We start from the raw sequence: 14,898 nt of genomic DNA on the forward strand, positions 1-14,898 counted from the left end.
CTAAGAAGAGTAAATGTTATCCCAGAGGAGTAGTTTATCCCAGGTCACAGAGCATGAAAATAGCAGAGCAGTGATACTTTTTGATTCCAAACCCATACTCTTTTCCACTATTTTTGGTTTCCTCCCAGTAGCTTATGGCATGCCAACATGAACTAAGTCTGTCTCTTTTTCAAAGTCATCAAACATCCAGGACAGTATAATATTAAAAATTCATTCAGTTTAATTTTTTTTAATGTTTATTTTTGAGAGAGAGAGAGAGAGGGAGGGAGGGAGGGAGGGAGGGAGGGAGAGAGAGAGCACAGGTCCACCCCTCAATTGGGGTTTTCTTGCCCTCCAGATAGGTCCTTTTGGACAGAATCCTCAAGATGACCCACATCAGAAATTCAGTGCGTTTCACAGCTATAAACCATACCCCTGACCTTTGCTAGTGTTTTCCAAGTGAGTGCCCTGGTCAAAGGATTAACCACATGAATATAACTACTCCTGCATAAAGCTCAGAATAGCTGCCTTAAGTAGACTTTTTTGCACTGAGATTTTCATATATACAGGGGAGCATGATAATAGTATAGTGGTAATAGTAGCAGTAATAATAATGATGGTGTTCTCTAATGGTATGGTCTAATCAAAACCTTGTATTACTCTTACAAAATAAATATGGAACCTAGGGAAAAACATAAAAACAAAGTTTTTAGAGGCTCTAAGTAGAGAGAGAAGGTAGTAACTCACCAAATTCAAGTTGTCTAAAATGGTTTTGAATGAAAAATATCTCCCTGTGCCCTTATTCTGTCATTTCTGAAGGTAATATCTGTCAACAGTTTGTGTGCATTCAGAGATGTTCTGTACATTTATAAGTACATATTCTTTATTGAAAAAATACAAATGAATGGTGCCTGGGTGATTCAGCTGGTTAAGTTTCTGACTCTTGGTTTCAGTTTAGGTCACGATCTCACAGTTTTGTGGGTTTGAGCCCTATGTCAGGCTTTGCACTGACAGTGCGGAGCCTGCTTGGGCTTCTTCCTACCTACCTACCTTCCTTTCTCTCTCTCTCTCTCTCTCTCTCTCTCTCTCTCTCTCTCTCTCTCTCTGCCGTTCCCCTACTTGCACTGTCTCTGTCTCAAAATAAATAAATAAACCTTAAAATTGTTAAATTAAAAATACAAATGTGCTATTTACAAGTATAGATAAAAATACAAATGTGCTATTTACAAGTATAGATAAAGCTATTTAAGTTTTCCCTTAGCAGTATATCTGCCATCTTTTCAGAGCCACACATGTAAATCGAGCTCATTTTTTTTTTTTTTTAATGTTTATTTATATTTGAGAGAGAGAGAGAAAGAGGGAGACAGAATCTGAAGCAGGCTCCAGGCTTCGAGCCATCAGCACAGAGCTCAACCCAGGGCTTGAACTCACGAGCCATGAGATCATGACCTGAGCTGAGGTTAGACACTTAACCACCTGAGCCATCCAGGCGCCCCTAGCTCATTCTTTTTAATGGCTCCATAGTGCTTTCTGTGAATGCACCTTGATAACCACTCCTGTATTGACATTGTTTCCAATGTTTTTTGTTTTGTAAACAGTGTTTGTTGGATATTTTTGCATATATCTTTGCATACTTGTACAAGTATTATCTATAGGATACACTTTTTTTTATTCATTTATTTTGAGTGAGAGTACACGTGCATGGGGGGGGAGGACGAAGGGGGGTGGAGAGAGAGAATCCCAAGTAGTCTCCACGGTATCAGCACAGAGCCCTACACAGGGTTCAGTCTCATGAACCGTGAGATCATGACGTGAGCCACCGAGGTGCCCCTTTAAGATACATTTCTGAAAGTATAGTTGTTGAGTCAAAAGTATGTGAATTAAAATTTGCGATACATACTGCCAAATTGCCTTCCAGAGAGGTCCTACCCATTCCTTCTAACCAGTTTAAAGTGATCTCTTGAAATAAAGATGCAAGTGACTGACCCTCAGTTTAAAGAAGTTAACTAGAAGTTTTCCAAGTTTTAGTTGGAAAAATTTATACATTTGACTTGATTTAAATCAGTGGGGAAAGGGATATGTTTTACCAAAAGGCCCTAAATTAATGGTTTAATTTCCCTTTTTAAATTTCTAGTGAATACCTTCAAGGTTTAATATTAAGAGGCTAGTTTTTTGTTTATTCATATTTAATGGGGAAAGTAATTTAAATTAAGATAAAAAACAAAATTATTAACTTATATGGACTCTAAAATATTCATTGCAGATGGGGATAAAAGTATAAGCAGAGGGCACCTGGGTGGCTCAGTCAGTTAAGCATCCAACTCTTGATTTCAGCTCAGGTCATGATCTCAGCATCGTGAGATTGAGCCCCATTTGGGCTCTGAGCTGCCAGTATGGAGGCTGGTTGGGATCCTCTCGCTCCATCTCTCTCCCTTCCCCTGCTTACTCACTCACTCACTCTCTCTCTCTCTCAAAATAAATAGACTGAAAAAAAAAAGTATAAGCAGAAAGCTTTGGGGTATGGTAGAACATTTGCATTCGTAATACTTGGTTTTACCCTTTTTAAAATTTCTTAAATTTCCTGAACAGGTGTTCATTTTTCTCATATTTATGCTTCCAAGATTTGCTAGGTACCTAACATATTATGAATGTAGTGAATGTTGTTATGATACTATATACAACTAAAACAATATCTTCTAGGAATATAATTCAAAATATGTTGACTTGATTGAAGAACAACTTAATGAAGCACTTACTACTTACCGAAAGCCAGTTGATGGTGATAACTATGTTCGTCGAAGTAACCAAAGGTACAGACTACTTCATGGAATAATTTATTGCTGGTCCTCAAAAAAAAAAAAAAAAAAAAAAAAAAAAATTAAAGCCAATTTGTAATAACTCTCTATTGTTTAAAGTGTTCTGAGTACTTGGAAATTTTACTTCCTGCACTGACATAAAAAAATCTTACAGCATGGCATTGATGGCTGAAAAATTCCAGTGTCACTCTTAATATGCTGAATACCTTACTGATCTAATTCGTATACCCTTCATGCTCTTACCCTAGTCTGTTAGTTTGAGGCCAGCTAAACTTAATTTTCTAGAGAAATCCTCATGCTCCTCCACCTTCATATTTTTTTGTATGCTGAGAAATTATATCTTTATCTAGTGCTTTAGTAGTAGTACTAATAAAGTATTAGTACTTTAAAGTAGTGCTTGGTTAAAGTATCTAGTACTTTATTAGTAGTTCTTGTTTTAATTAGCATATTGTAAGTGAGCCGATAGGCATATCAATATTCTTTGTTATACTAGATTACAGCGTCCTCATGTCTACCTGCCTGTACACCTGTATGGACAACTGGTACACCACAAAACAGGCTGTCATTTGTTGGAAGTACAGGTAAAAACATAATTTAATCATTTGAAATAGCTACAGTGGTAGGAAAAAATCTTAATATTGCTGAAGTAGTGTCTTTGCAAAAACTTTTCAAAAGCCTTAAAGTTAGTGGCATAATTGCTTTAAAAGCCATCTGTCTTATAACTGATGTAGGCATTCTGTGTTTGTAATCCTTAGACATTACTGCCTTGCATGCCTTTCCTTTCCCGGAGGTAGGTGTTACCTTTTGCATAGCTAATTGGTTACATAGAGTAAGTAACCCACTGAAAGTCTGAGGTTCGTCCTTTACAGTTGGGGAAGTTTCTCTCTTCAGCAAAAACATACTGAAAAAGTGAATTTTGTCATTCTTGTTGGGAAGTTAAACTGAGCCTGATACAGATTTAGTTATCTTTGGTGAGCAGCAGACTGGAAGTATCAGTTCCTGTCTGTACTTCCCTGTTCCCCTGTACTTCATGAAATGTAACCAGATTAGTCAAGCAGTTATTCTTTCATGCTTAGCGCACCAAATTTATGGCTGTGAATATGTCTTGCTACTAGGTGTTTTCAATAAATGTAACCTTTTACTTATTTTAGAAATAGATATATAAGTATTTGTGTGTCTTCTGAACAATAGTAATCTAGCAGTTTATGTTCATTTTTGTATTTGTGTTCATCTCAGGAGCAAAAGTTTTGCATAAATATACTCTGTAGTGTCCTATTTTTATATTAAGTCTATGAAGACTTCTGGGGCACATATCTTTATATTAGTGTTTTTAATTTAGAATATGAACTCAGAGCCCCTGTACTAATGCTGCTTAAGAAATTTTGCATAAAATTATTTTAGAATTTTAAGTACACAAAAGTTACTAAATACAAACCTTAAATGATAGGTTTTAAGATGCAGTAAGAAAATACATTAAAAACATATTGTTACTCCTATGTTTTTTTCTTTCTTTCTCCAGAATATTATTACTGAACTCTGTCATAATGTTCGTACGCCAGATTTGGATAAGTGGGAAGAAATTAAAAAACTGAAAGCATCTCTTTGGGCCTTGGTTTGTAATAAACACTTCTATAAGATCTTCATCATTTTAAGATATTTCTAATTTTCCCATTAATAATAATAAAAAAAATCATTTGATTTGGAACTTGTTCTCAGATTAATGTTCTAAAACCCAGATTGTTTCTGCCCATTTTAAATATTTTTAGGCTGGAAGATAGATGATTAAACTATTAGTTTTTTTGCTGAGATAAATGGAACACTGATTTCTGAAGTTCCTTATTTGAGGTTTTTTTTCACATTTTTTTCTCCAAGATGGGGTTAATTTTTGTTTTTAGTAGCTTTCCAAATTTCTTGAAAGAGTTACTCTTCTAAATCGATTTGATATAAGTGACTTCTTTTCTTTCAGGGAAATATTGGCTCGTCAAATTGGGGTCTCAATTTGCTACAGGAAGAAAATGTGATTCCAGATATACTAAAACTTGCAAAGCAGTGTGAGGTTCTTTCAGTCAGAGGGTATGTTATTTCACTCATAAATCTTTCTATTGTATATATATGTTATTGTTAACAAATGGCTGTGAGGGAAGACTATTTTATGATTTAGCCCATTAGAACTGTTAATTTACTGAAAGTCTTAATGATATAAGGTAAAAACAAAAAAAGTGTGGGGGAGGCACCTGGCTGGCTCAGTCAGTAGAGCATGTGACTTTTGGTCTCAGGGTGATGAGTTTGAGCCCCACATCGGGAGTAGAGTTTACTTTAAAACAAAAAAAAGGGGCGCCTGGGTGGCTCAGTTGGTTAAGCGGCCGACTTCGGCTCAGGTCATGATCTCGCGGTCCGTGAGTTCGAGCCCCGCGTCAGGCTCTGTGCTGACAGCTCAGAGCCTGGAGCCCGTTTCAGATTCTGTGTCTCCCTCTCTCTGACTCTCCCCCATTCATGCTCTGTCTCTCTCTGTCTCAAAAATAAACGTTAAAATAAATAAATAAATAAACAAACAAAAAAAAGATTTTGGGGTGCCTGGGCGGCTCAGTTAAGCGTCTGACTTTGGCTCAGGTCATGATCTCGTGGTTCATGAGTTTGAGCCCCACGTCAGGCTCACTCCACACCCCACCCCCTTACCTCTTCCCTACGTGCACTCTCTTTCAAAATAAATAAATAAATAAACTTAAAAAAATTTTTTACACAAAAAAAGATTTTTAAATGCACTAACTTAAACATCTTAAGGAGCTCCTCCTTGCTTAATGTTATAATTCCGTTTTTATTATTATAATATTGAAGTTTAGTAACTGGCAAATAAACAGTGACAGTGTAGCATATGTTCAAATATTGCAGTAGTTCAATAGCCCAAATGTTCTAAATTGATCCCAGAAAAGCTAGAATATGTCATTTTTTCCTAAGATTACATTATGTTCTTTCAAATTACTTCACTGAAATTACGATCTATATTAGAAAGGTTTTAGGGGGCTCCTGGGTGGCTCAGTTGGTTGAGCGTCTGACTTCAGCTCAGGTCATGATCTCACGGTTGGTGGGTTCTAGCTCCATGTCAGGCTCTGTGCTGACAGCTCAGAGCCTGGAGGCTGCTTATGATCGTGTGTCTCCCTCTCTCTCTGCTCCTCCCCCGCTCATGCTCACACTCTCTCTGTCTCTCTCTCAAAAATAAATAAACATTAAAAAAAAAAAAGAAAGGTTTTCATGTCATTTACTGCTTCTAAGTTACTCCTAACTCATCTAAATACATTTTTTCCACAATTTTTAATGACTTAAAAAAAAATTCAAATGTACATATAGCAAACTAATATTTTTTGGTTGCTTTAAGAAATCTCAGTTTGGAAATATAAACAGTTCATTACTACATCTTTTACATACAGGACCTGTGTATATGTGCTTGGCCTCATAGCCAAAACCAAACAAGGCTGTGATATTCTGAAATGTCACAACTGGGATTCTGTAAGGCACAGTCGCAAACATCTGTGGCCAGTGGTTCCAGATGATGTAGAACAACTCTGTAATGAACTCTCATCTATCCCGAGCACTCTGAGTTTGAACTCTGAGTCAACCAGCTCTAGACATAATAGTGAAAGCGAATCTGCACCATCAAGTGAGTATTGTTGACAAGCTTACATGAAGGTAGCTAAAATTAACATTTGCATCTGTAATGTCACAATTTAAATGTATTTGTTATATTCCTGATTTACTTTTTTCTAAGGTAATTTGGCACTAATGGGGTCTTGGAGAATATATTCTCTTCTCACAACAGAGAGGATAGCCACCAGCCTACATTGTTCTCTCTCTTTGCCTTCTAAATAGCTTTTGGAAAATCCTACTTACAGAGTTAAAGAAATAAGCTGTGTGCCAGAAGAACCATTCTCGTTTTTGCTTATTCTAAAATCTAACAAGTAAATTATTTATTCACTTACCTTCTTTGTTTACATGCTTTGTTCACTCATTTTTCAGATCTAGAGATTATTGAACCAGCATGTATCTGTTAAGAGATATTATATTCACATGTTCATTTTTGAGAGAGGAGATATATTTTAAACTAAATAGTGAAATTATTAAAAGATAGAGTGTCAAAATCAAAGAAAAAACAGTATGTGGTTTTAATCCCTGTGCTAAATGCTGTTAGGCATACAAAATTTAAGACGTTCTTTTTAAGAAAATAATGCAACATTTGTCAAACCACGGTTCACCAGGTCTTAAGATTCTATGAATTATAAGACGCACCAGTATTTTAGTATACCACTAAAAAAAAAAGAAAAAAAAAATGCTGCCTTTTAAGCTAGGACATACCACTGATTGCAAGATGCAGTCTGATTTTAGAGGTATTAAGTGTGAAAAATGTGCATCTTAGAATCAACAAAATATGGAAATATAATATGCAAATTTATTTAGGGTTTCTTTTTGCTTTCTTTCAAAATATATTTGAAGTAGTTTATAATTACTCAACAAAAAGTTAAAAATAAAAATAGGATAAAATGTCATAGATGTCATTAGACACCCAGATTGAGTCTTTTACTAGAATTAGACACTGAATTTAGATGAGTCCCTTAGTGCCTAAAAGAAAACAGTAAACCTAATTGGTTTAAACATGAATTTAAAATGCTGTGACTTAGGGGTGCCTGGGTGGCTCAGTCAGATTAAGTGTCCCGATTTCAGCTAAGGTCATGCGTGATCTCACGGTTTGTGGGTTTAAGCCCCGCGTCAGGCTCTGTGCTGACAGCTCAGAGCCTGGAGCCTGCTCCGGATTCTGTGTCTCCCTCTCTCTCTGCCCTTCCCCTGCTCATGCTCTGTCTCTGTCTCTCAAAAATAAACAAACATTAAAAAAAAATTTTTTTTTTAAGTACTGTGACTTAAATAAAAAAATAAAATGCTGTGACTTGGTTCCTTGGAAGTATATTTTAAGACTAGGAATTCATTTCTATTGTAATTTGAAGAATAAACTAACAGGAATCTATACCAACTGAGTGAACGTCCACGGTCAAATCTTCTTTTTTATTTTTTAATGTTTATTTATTTTGAGAGAGAGAGAGAGAGAGTGCGTGCACGCAAGCAGGGAAGGGCAGAGAGAGAGGAAGAGAGAGAATCCCAAGCAGGCTCTGTGCTGTCAGTGCAGAGCCCGACATGGGGCTCCATCCCACAAACTGTGAGATCATGACCTGAGCCAAACTCAAACGCTTAACCGACTGAGCCACCCAGGGGCCCCTCCTTCTTTTCTCTTAATTTTATCCTGAATATTTGGAGATTTTAGAAATTCACTGCCATTAAAACAAACAACCGGCAGTAACTGGGTGTCTCAGTAGGTTAAATGTCTGACTCTTTAGGCTCAGGTCATGATCTCATAGGTTCATGAGATTGAGCCCTGTGTTGGGCTCTGCACAGTCAGCTCAGCCTGCTTGGGGTTGTCTCTCTCCCTGTCTCTCTGCCCCTCCGGTGCTTGTGTGTGCATGCATGTGCACACTGTCTCTCTCTTTTTCCCCCTCTCCCCCTCTCTGTCTCTCAAATAAATAAACATTAAAAAAATAAACAGCCAAACAAGAACACACTTCATGTAAACTGTGCCATAATGAATCCTGTGATTTTTCTTTGGAAATAACCGAAGATCCTCATAATGACATAATTTCACATCTCAGTCAAGTTCAGACACTTGGTCTCAAGAAGTTCTTATGTGGCTTCTCAGCAGTTTAACCCTTTATTTTTGACATCTTTTCCCCAGATGACTGTTAAACAAAAAATTCTGGAAATACATCACTAACAGCTACTATGATCTTGTTTGTTGTTTTTTCTGTGCTTTTATTGACAATCCTTTGATCATAGGTATGTTCATAATGGAGGACGACCGGTTTGGCAGCAGCTCTACTAGTACATTTTTTCTTGACATCAGTGAAGACACAGAGCCAGCATTTTATGATCGGCCTGGACCTATAAAGGATAAAAATTCCTTCCCTTTCTTTGCTTCTAGTAAACTTGTGAAGAATCGTATCTTAAATTCGCTTACTTTGCCTAATAAAAAACATCGTAGTAGCAGTGATCCAAAAGGAGGGAAACTGTCATCTGAAAATAAGACAAACAACAGGCGGATCAGAACACTTACGGAGCCCAGTGTCGACTTTAACCATAGTGATGATTTCACACCCATGTCCACAGTACAGAAAACATTGCAATTAGAAACTTCATTCGTTGGGAATAAGCACATTGAAGACGCTGGTAGTACTCCAAGCATTGGAGAGAATGACTTAAAGTTCACCAAGAGTCTTGGTACAGAGAATCACAGAGAAAACACAAGCCGAGAGAGATTAGTTGTAGAAAGTTCAGCAAGCTCACATATGAAGATACGTAGCCAAAGCTTTAATACAGACACTACAACAAGTGGAATAAGTTCAATGAGCTCCAGTCCTTCACGAGAGACCGTAGGTGTGGATGCTACGACTGTGGACACAGACTGTGGAAGTATGAGTACTGTGGTAAGTACTAAAACTGTTAAGACAAGCCACTATCTGACGCCACAGTCTAACCATCTATCTCTCTCCAAATCAAACTCAGTGTCCCTGGTGCCTCCAGGTTCTTCTCATACGCTTCCTAGAAGAGCACAGTCCCTTAAAGCACCCTCTATTGCTACAATTAAAAGTCTAGCAGATTGTAACTTTAGTTACACAAGTTCTAGAGACGCCTTTGGCTACGCTACACTGAAAAGATTACAGCAGCAAAGAATGCATCCATCCTTATCTCACTCTGAAGCTTTGGCATCTCCAGCAAAAGATGTGCTATTTACTGATACCATCACCATGAAGGCCAACAGCTTTGAATCCAGGTTAACACCAAGCAGGTGAGCAGATATGCACTTAAAAATGAACAATAACGGTTGCATTTTAACAGGCTTAAATGGAAAGCATTAGCCAGGTTTTACATCTACATACATCAGCCTCAGAACCGACCTATTAGAATTGTTTACTATGGTAGGCTGTAAGCTCCTAGTTACCCGATATGATTTGAAATGGATTCTTGCAGCTGCGAGGGGGGAAAAGAAATTCTATTAGGCCCTGAAAATAAACATACATGCTTTTCAAGGACACACAAGTCACAAGCTTTTTTTTATTTCTCGCTTCTGCAAGGATCGATTTTAAAAAGAAGCATGTCGGGGGAATCAGGAGCTTAAGACCTACAATAACAAACAACCTTTTCAGGTAGGTCAATTTAAGGCTCCAGAAGTTGACCTTACTATTATTTTTTTAAGTAACGACAGATTTCAGTGAAATTCTTTTCATTTTGTCTTAAGTAGCTGTGATTATTTGGTAGGAACCTAATGAACATTAAATGAATTCCTTGGCTCTGAGGATTCAGCAGTAGTAGTTTGCCTACACTCAAGAACATGTAGGGAGTTTCTGTGCCATATCTAAAGATTAGATCAAGTTGATCAAAATAAACAACTTTGATTTTACCTTTAAAAGATAGGCAATGTTAAATTTGACTGTTGGCAAAGATTTTTGTACCCATTCTTTGTTGTTGTTGGGCCAGTTACTTCGAAAAACTTTCTTAGTTTTCGGTTATTAATTTACATTCATTTAAATGGATTAGTATTTGTCAAGTGCTGAGAATAGTGCCTGACACCTATCATCATCATCATCATGGGTAGTTACTTCCTTACGTAACCCATTTGGCTCTTATACAGCCAAATTCTTCAGAACATTAAGATATTATTAAGCAGTTTTGTTTCAGTGATGCCAATGCATTTAGTAGAAGGGGTTCCTTTGCAGCAGTAATAAATTGTATTTCATTTGATAGAATTTTATAAATTATGCAGTAATGTCTCATCTACCAGGAACTCACCTGGCTTTAGCAACCTCATCAATCAGAGCAAACACAGGAAAATCTCTTAATAGCTTACTAGTCTAAATCTATGCAGTGAGGTTCATGAATTTTATTCAAAAGAGATAAGGTACCTCTCACCCAAATTCAGAGTGTGTTGATACTTATTCTAACAAGCAGGGATATCAGGTTTTCAGGCCTATGGAAGCAAAAATGAAAAGCTTCTGACTGGTAGAACACTCTTAACAGGAAAGGACAATTGATAAAATTGATAGCAAAGGAGGAAACTTTTATATTACAATAAAGTATTTGAAAACTCAAAGACCAGCACAGCAAGCAGGGGCAGTAAACATAGCACAACAAAGTAAGCAGTAAGAGTTGCACCATCTCACAGCTCAGTGCAGTAACCGAAGCACCATTAACTCTGAAGCATCCTGTTCATTATGTGTCATTGAAGCAGGCATTTCTATCCGAATTGTTGAAAGCACAGATTAGAAAGTTGTACTGCTTAAATATTCATAAGAATAGACCAGAAAAAGACAGCTACCCCAGATCATTTATTTCCTAACCAGTCTGGATTCTTAGAATCTTATTTCCTGTATTCTCTATTAGACCAGGAGAAGGTGGTTTGGGAATTTTACTCCTGGAGTAAAATGTGAAGTTATTGGTGTTATAAAGGATGATTAGGTGTTTTAATTTCTTGGGAGGGAAATAAGTAAAAACAAGAAAAAAACAGGAGAGCCAGGAACAGCTTGTACGAAGGCATGACAGCATAACGAAACTTCACGTTCATCAAATCTTTCATTTGTTTTTCAAATTGTATTGAGTACTTGCTATGTACCAGGTTCCATGGGGGTAAAATTGTGTTCCTACCCCTTTCCTTTATTGAGTTCGTTCAGAGAAAATGAAAATGATGGAAGATAACTACAAGGTTACTTTAAAATAACAGTTTGGAAGCCAGGCTGAGAAGGATTATTATTCTTTGTTTTTTGTTTTTTTTCTCATAAAATTAAAAAAGCAGGCTTGTAGATACCTGTGATATAATGGATGGCACGAATCCAACAGTCTTAAAAAATCATATCTCACTGAGATGTCTCCTTGGGACATGATACAACAAACACTCGATTAGGAATCCTTAATCCTAAATTCTAATCCTGGCACTGAGTGAATGAGCTTGAACAAGGAACAAGGTTCCATAAATTATGCTATAATGTCTCATCTGCCTAGAATTCAGCAGCTTTGCAAACTTCCTCAATCCAGAACGAAACCAGGCAGACTTCAGTTGCTCACTGTTGTGAATCTATGTAGTAAAGTTCATGAATTTTGGAATATCTAGGCCTCAGTTGCCTTATCTAATGGAATTTGGACTAGATCAGTGGCTTTAAGCTTTTCAAATGTTGCGTTTTAGGTAGAGAAACTCTTTCTTCACAAAAGCATTTCTGTGGAAACCCAATATGGATAATAGATTAAAATGGATCTACTTAGTTGAGATAGGGATTGGGAGGGCAAGTGATCCAATAATTCCTTCCTTTATCTGCAGTACTCCTTTAAGAGTTTTATAGAGTACGAGAGGTTTAACAATACAATTTAAAAACCGCTGACCTATGTTATGAAATTTGTCAGTTTCAACTATGAGTGGTTTTTAAGCGGACATTAGAAATTAGTGGTTTTTATTATGATAATCTTAATAGCTACTATTTATGAAGGATTTATTTTGTATGCATTATAAAATAATTTTTCTAAATATCAGGCTACATTATTAAATTTTAAATGACTTGGGTTTCCGAATGCCAGTGTACATTAACTCTGGAGCCTTGTGTAGTGCCTTGTATAAACAAAGCAGGCCCCTACTAAATATTTTAGCATGGATGTTGCATGAATAAGAAATCTGTATGAGAAAGATGCATGATATTAGGGAAATATCAGCATACCATATTTATTATGGCATCACTAGTAAGGCGTGCTTTGAGGACGTATCAGTGCTTCAAATAAGACTATCTTGTAATGTTTACAAATGATAACATTATTGCTGTTTTGTGTCTGTCTTCTGTGTTACATAAATCTTGTTGCCACACAATAAGTGTTTATTCTTATTTTTCATAAAAATAATGTTAAATGGAGTTAATAGACATGCCCTTAGTTAACTTATAGCAAAGTTTGTAGTTTGAAAGGATGGTGAAGATAACCCTTGGATCATACCTGTGACTTCTAAGATTTGTTTTGTTTTGTTTTGTTTTGCTTCTAGATATTGAAAGTTCTAATTGCCCACCTTGACACTTTTACCTGGGAGGCCATAGCAGTTGTTTTTCCTAACGGTCTCATTACTGATGATCTTTTGTATGTCATTTTGTAACAGCTAAATAATTTCAAGTGTTTTTATGCTCTTAATAAACGATGGCACTGTTTAGTACTTGACTAGCTACTTATCTTTTATGAAGTTACAAAAATAAATTATAATTTCATATAAATTGTATCTGATTAATATTACAAATCAAGAAACTAATGCAAGTGGATTTTTGTTTTACGGTTTTGTAGGTTCATGAAAGCTTTAAGTTACGCGTCATTAGATAAAGAAGACTTACTGAGTCCTATTAATCAAAATACCCTGCAGCGATCCTCGTCAGTGAGATCCATGGTGTCCAGTGCAACATACGGTAGTTCAGATGACTATATTGGTCTTGCTCTTCCAGTAGACATCAATGACATATTCCAGGTATCATAAGTCCTCTTGTTTTCTTACTAGTTGGTTTCCTATTATTTCATACCCTGTGACTCCTTACTAGAAATTGTATCTTCGAGCAAATACTGTTTTAGGGGAAGATCATTTTTTAAGGCAGTTTTGTTTAAAGACGTTTCATGATGGAAACTGTTTCACCTTTCTCTACTATTCTGTACTTTTTAATTCAGTATTTTCAAGTCCCGGAACATGATCCTTCCTTCTCTTCCCAAACCAAATCAGCATCTTGTTTTATTTCTTTATCGGTATATTCTCTATAGAAGTTTAGTGAAACTTTAACTGCTTTTTAGTCACATTTGACTTACCCTTGTGTGTTTTTTCACATGTAACATTGTGGACGTTTCACAGTACATTCCTTGGTTTTTTTAAACCTGTGTATCCTGTATAAGGCGGCCACATGTGCCCAGTATATAAGGTGGCCCTGATCCCAGCAGATACTCACAAATATCTCCATGGTAGATGGTACTGAAGAAGACGCATTTGCTCAGGAGTCTAAAGACATTTTAGATAAATTCTAAAATAATCATTCAATATTTATTGAAATTACCAAGAATAAATAAGGACTTTAAGAATTTTATTTTGTCAGATGTTGGTAATTTAAGCTTCTTTAGTGAACTTTTTGTGGTAGGTTCATGTGCTATAGTAATTCTATTTAAGATTGCATTTAATTTAATTTTGCTAATATTCATAAAGTGAACTTCTTCATAATTTATCTATTTTAGGTAAAGGATATTCCCTATTTTCAGACAAAAAACATACCTCCACATGATGATCGAGGTGCCAGGGTGTTTGCCCATGATGCAGGAGGTAATGCATGGTTTAAGTTCTTTTGAGACTCCTCTTTATATTAAAAAGAAAATTGTTTTTAAAACAAAATTGATATAAAGAAAAATATTTTTAGTAGGATGACATTAAAAATTCAGATATACTTACTTTTGGGTCAGCTTAAAAATTATACCAAAATAATTGCGTTAATTTAAAATTAAACCACAGTATGTTTTTATTTTTATGAGGGGCTTAAAGTGTTCTTCCAACTAAGCCTCTCAAGAAGACAAAAATTGGATCAGTTGATTTAAAAATTATGCGTGAAAAACTTTTGCAACACTAATTCTTTCAAAAGGTCTAAGAAACAGGTTTGGGGAAAAGAGATGAAAATACATTTTACGTGATCTCTGTTTGTTTTGAACTGTAAGATTTTAATGAATGTATGCATATCAGCCACAGATTAAAGCGTCATAATCTTGATCCTTTTTAAACAATTACCTCTTTAGACTTAGAATTATTACATTTCTTTATGGAAATACTGAGAATAATTGAAATGATGCCTTAATTGTATAATTTTAATTTTCCATCTTCTATTTAGAATTTCATATGAAACTAATATATAAGCATATCTTCTAATTTTAATTTCCTAATTTAAAGCAAATTAGATTTTGAGTCATGGAAAACTTCTGATTTTCTTCCCTAGTTTTTCTTCTTCAAAAATTCACATAGTTTGAGGTACCT

General features: G+C 35.9%; 1 protein-coding gene across 8 annotated transcripts in view; it reads left to right on the forward strand.

Moving 5' to 3' along the window:
* RICTOR (RPTOR independent companion of MTOR complex 2) overlaps positions 1–14,898 on the forward strand; it is a 119,212-nt gene that overhangs the window by 93,867 nt on the left and 10,447 nt on the right. For 6 of the 8 annotated variants that reach the window (XM_042996179.1, XM_042996190.1, XM_042996203.1 and 3 more), the window contains 9 exons: positions 2,680–2,789; positions 3,289–3,376; positions 4,315–4,407; positions 4,762–4,868; positions 6,221–6,450; positions 8,667–9,675; positions 9,962–10,033; positions 13,191–13,368; positions 14,115–14,199. In XM_042996179.1, coding sequence (XP_042852113.1) covers positions 2,680–2,789; positions 3,289–3,376; positions 4,315–4,407; positions 4,762–4,868; positions 6,221–6,450; positions 8,667–9,675; positions 9,962–10,033; positions 13,191–13,368; positions 14,115–14,199 — 1,972 coding nt within the window. The remainder of the gene's footprint in view (positions 1–2,679; positions 2,790–3,288; positions 3,377–4,314; positions 4,408–4,761; positions 4,869–6,220; positions 6,451–8,666; positions 9,676–9,961; positions 10,034–13,190; positions 13,369–14,114; positions 14,200–14,898) is intronic. The other 2 variants (XM_042996182.1, XM_042996208.1) reach the window with 1 other exon arrangement.

Source organism: Panthera tigris, chromosome A1 (genome assembly GCF_018350195.1).
Source record: "Panthera tigris isolate Pti1 chromosome A1, P.tigris_Pti1_mat1.1, whole genome shotgun sequence".
NCBI lineage: Eukaryota > Metazoa > Chordata > Mammalia > Carnivora > Felidae > Panthera > Panthera tigris.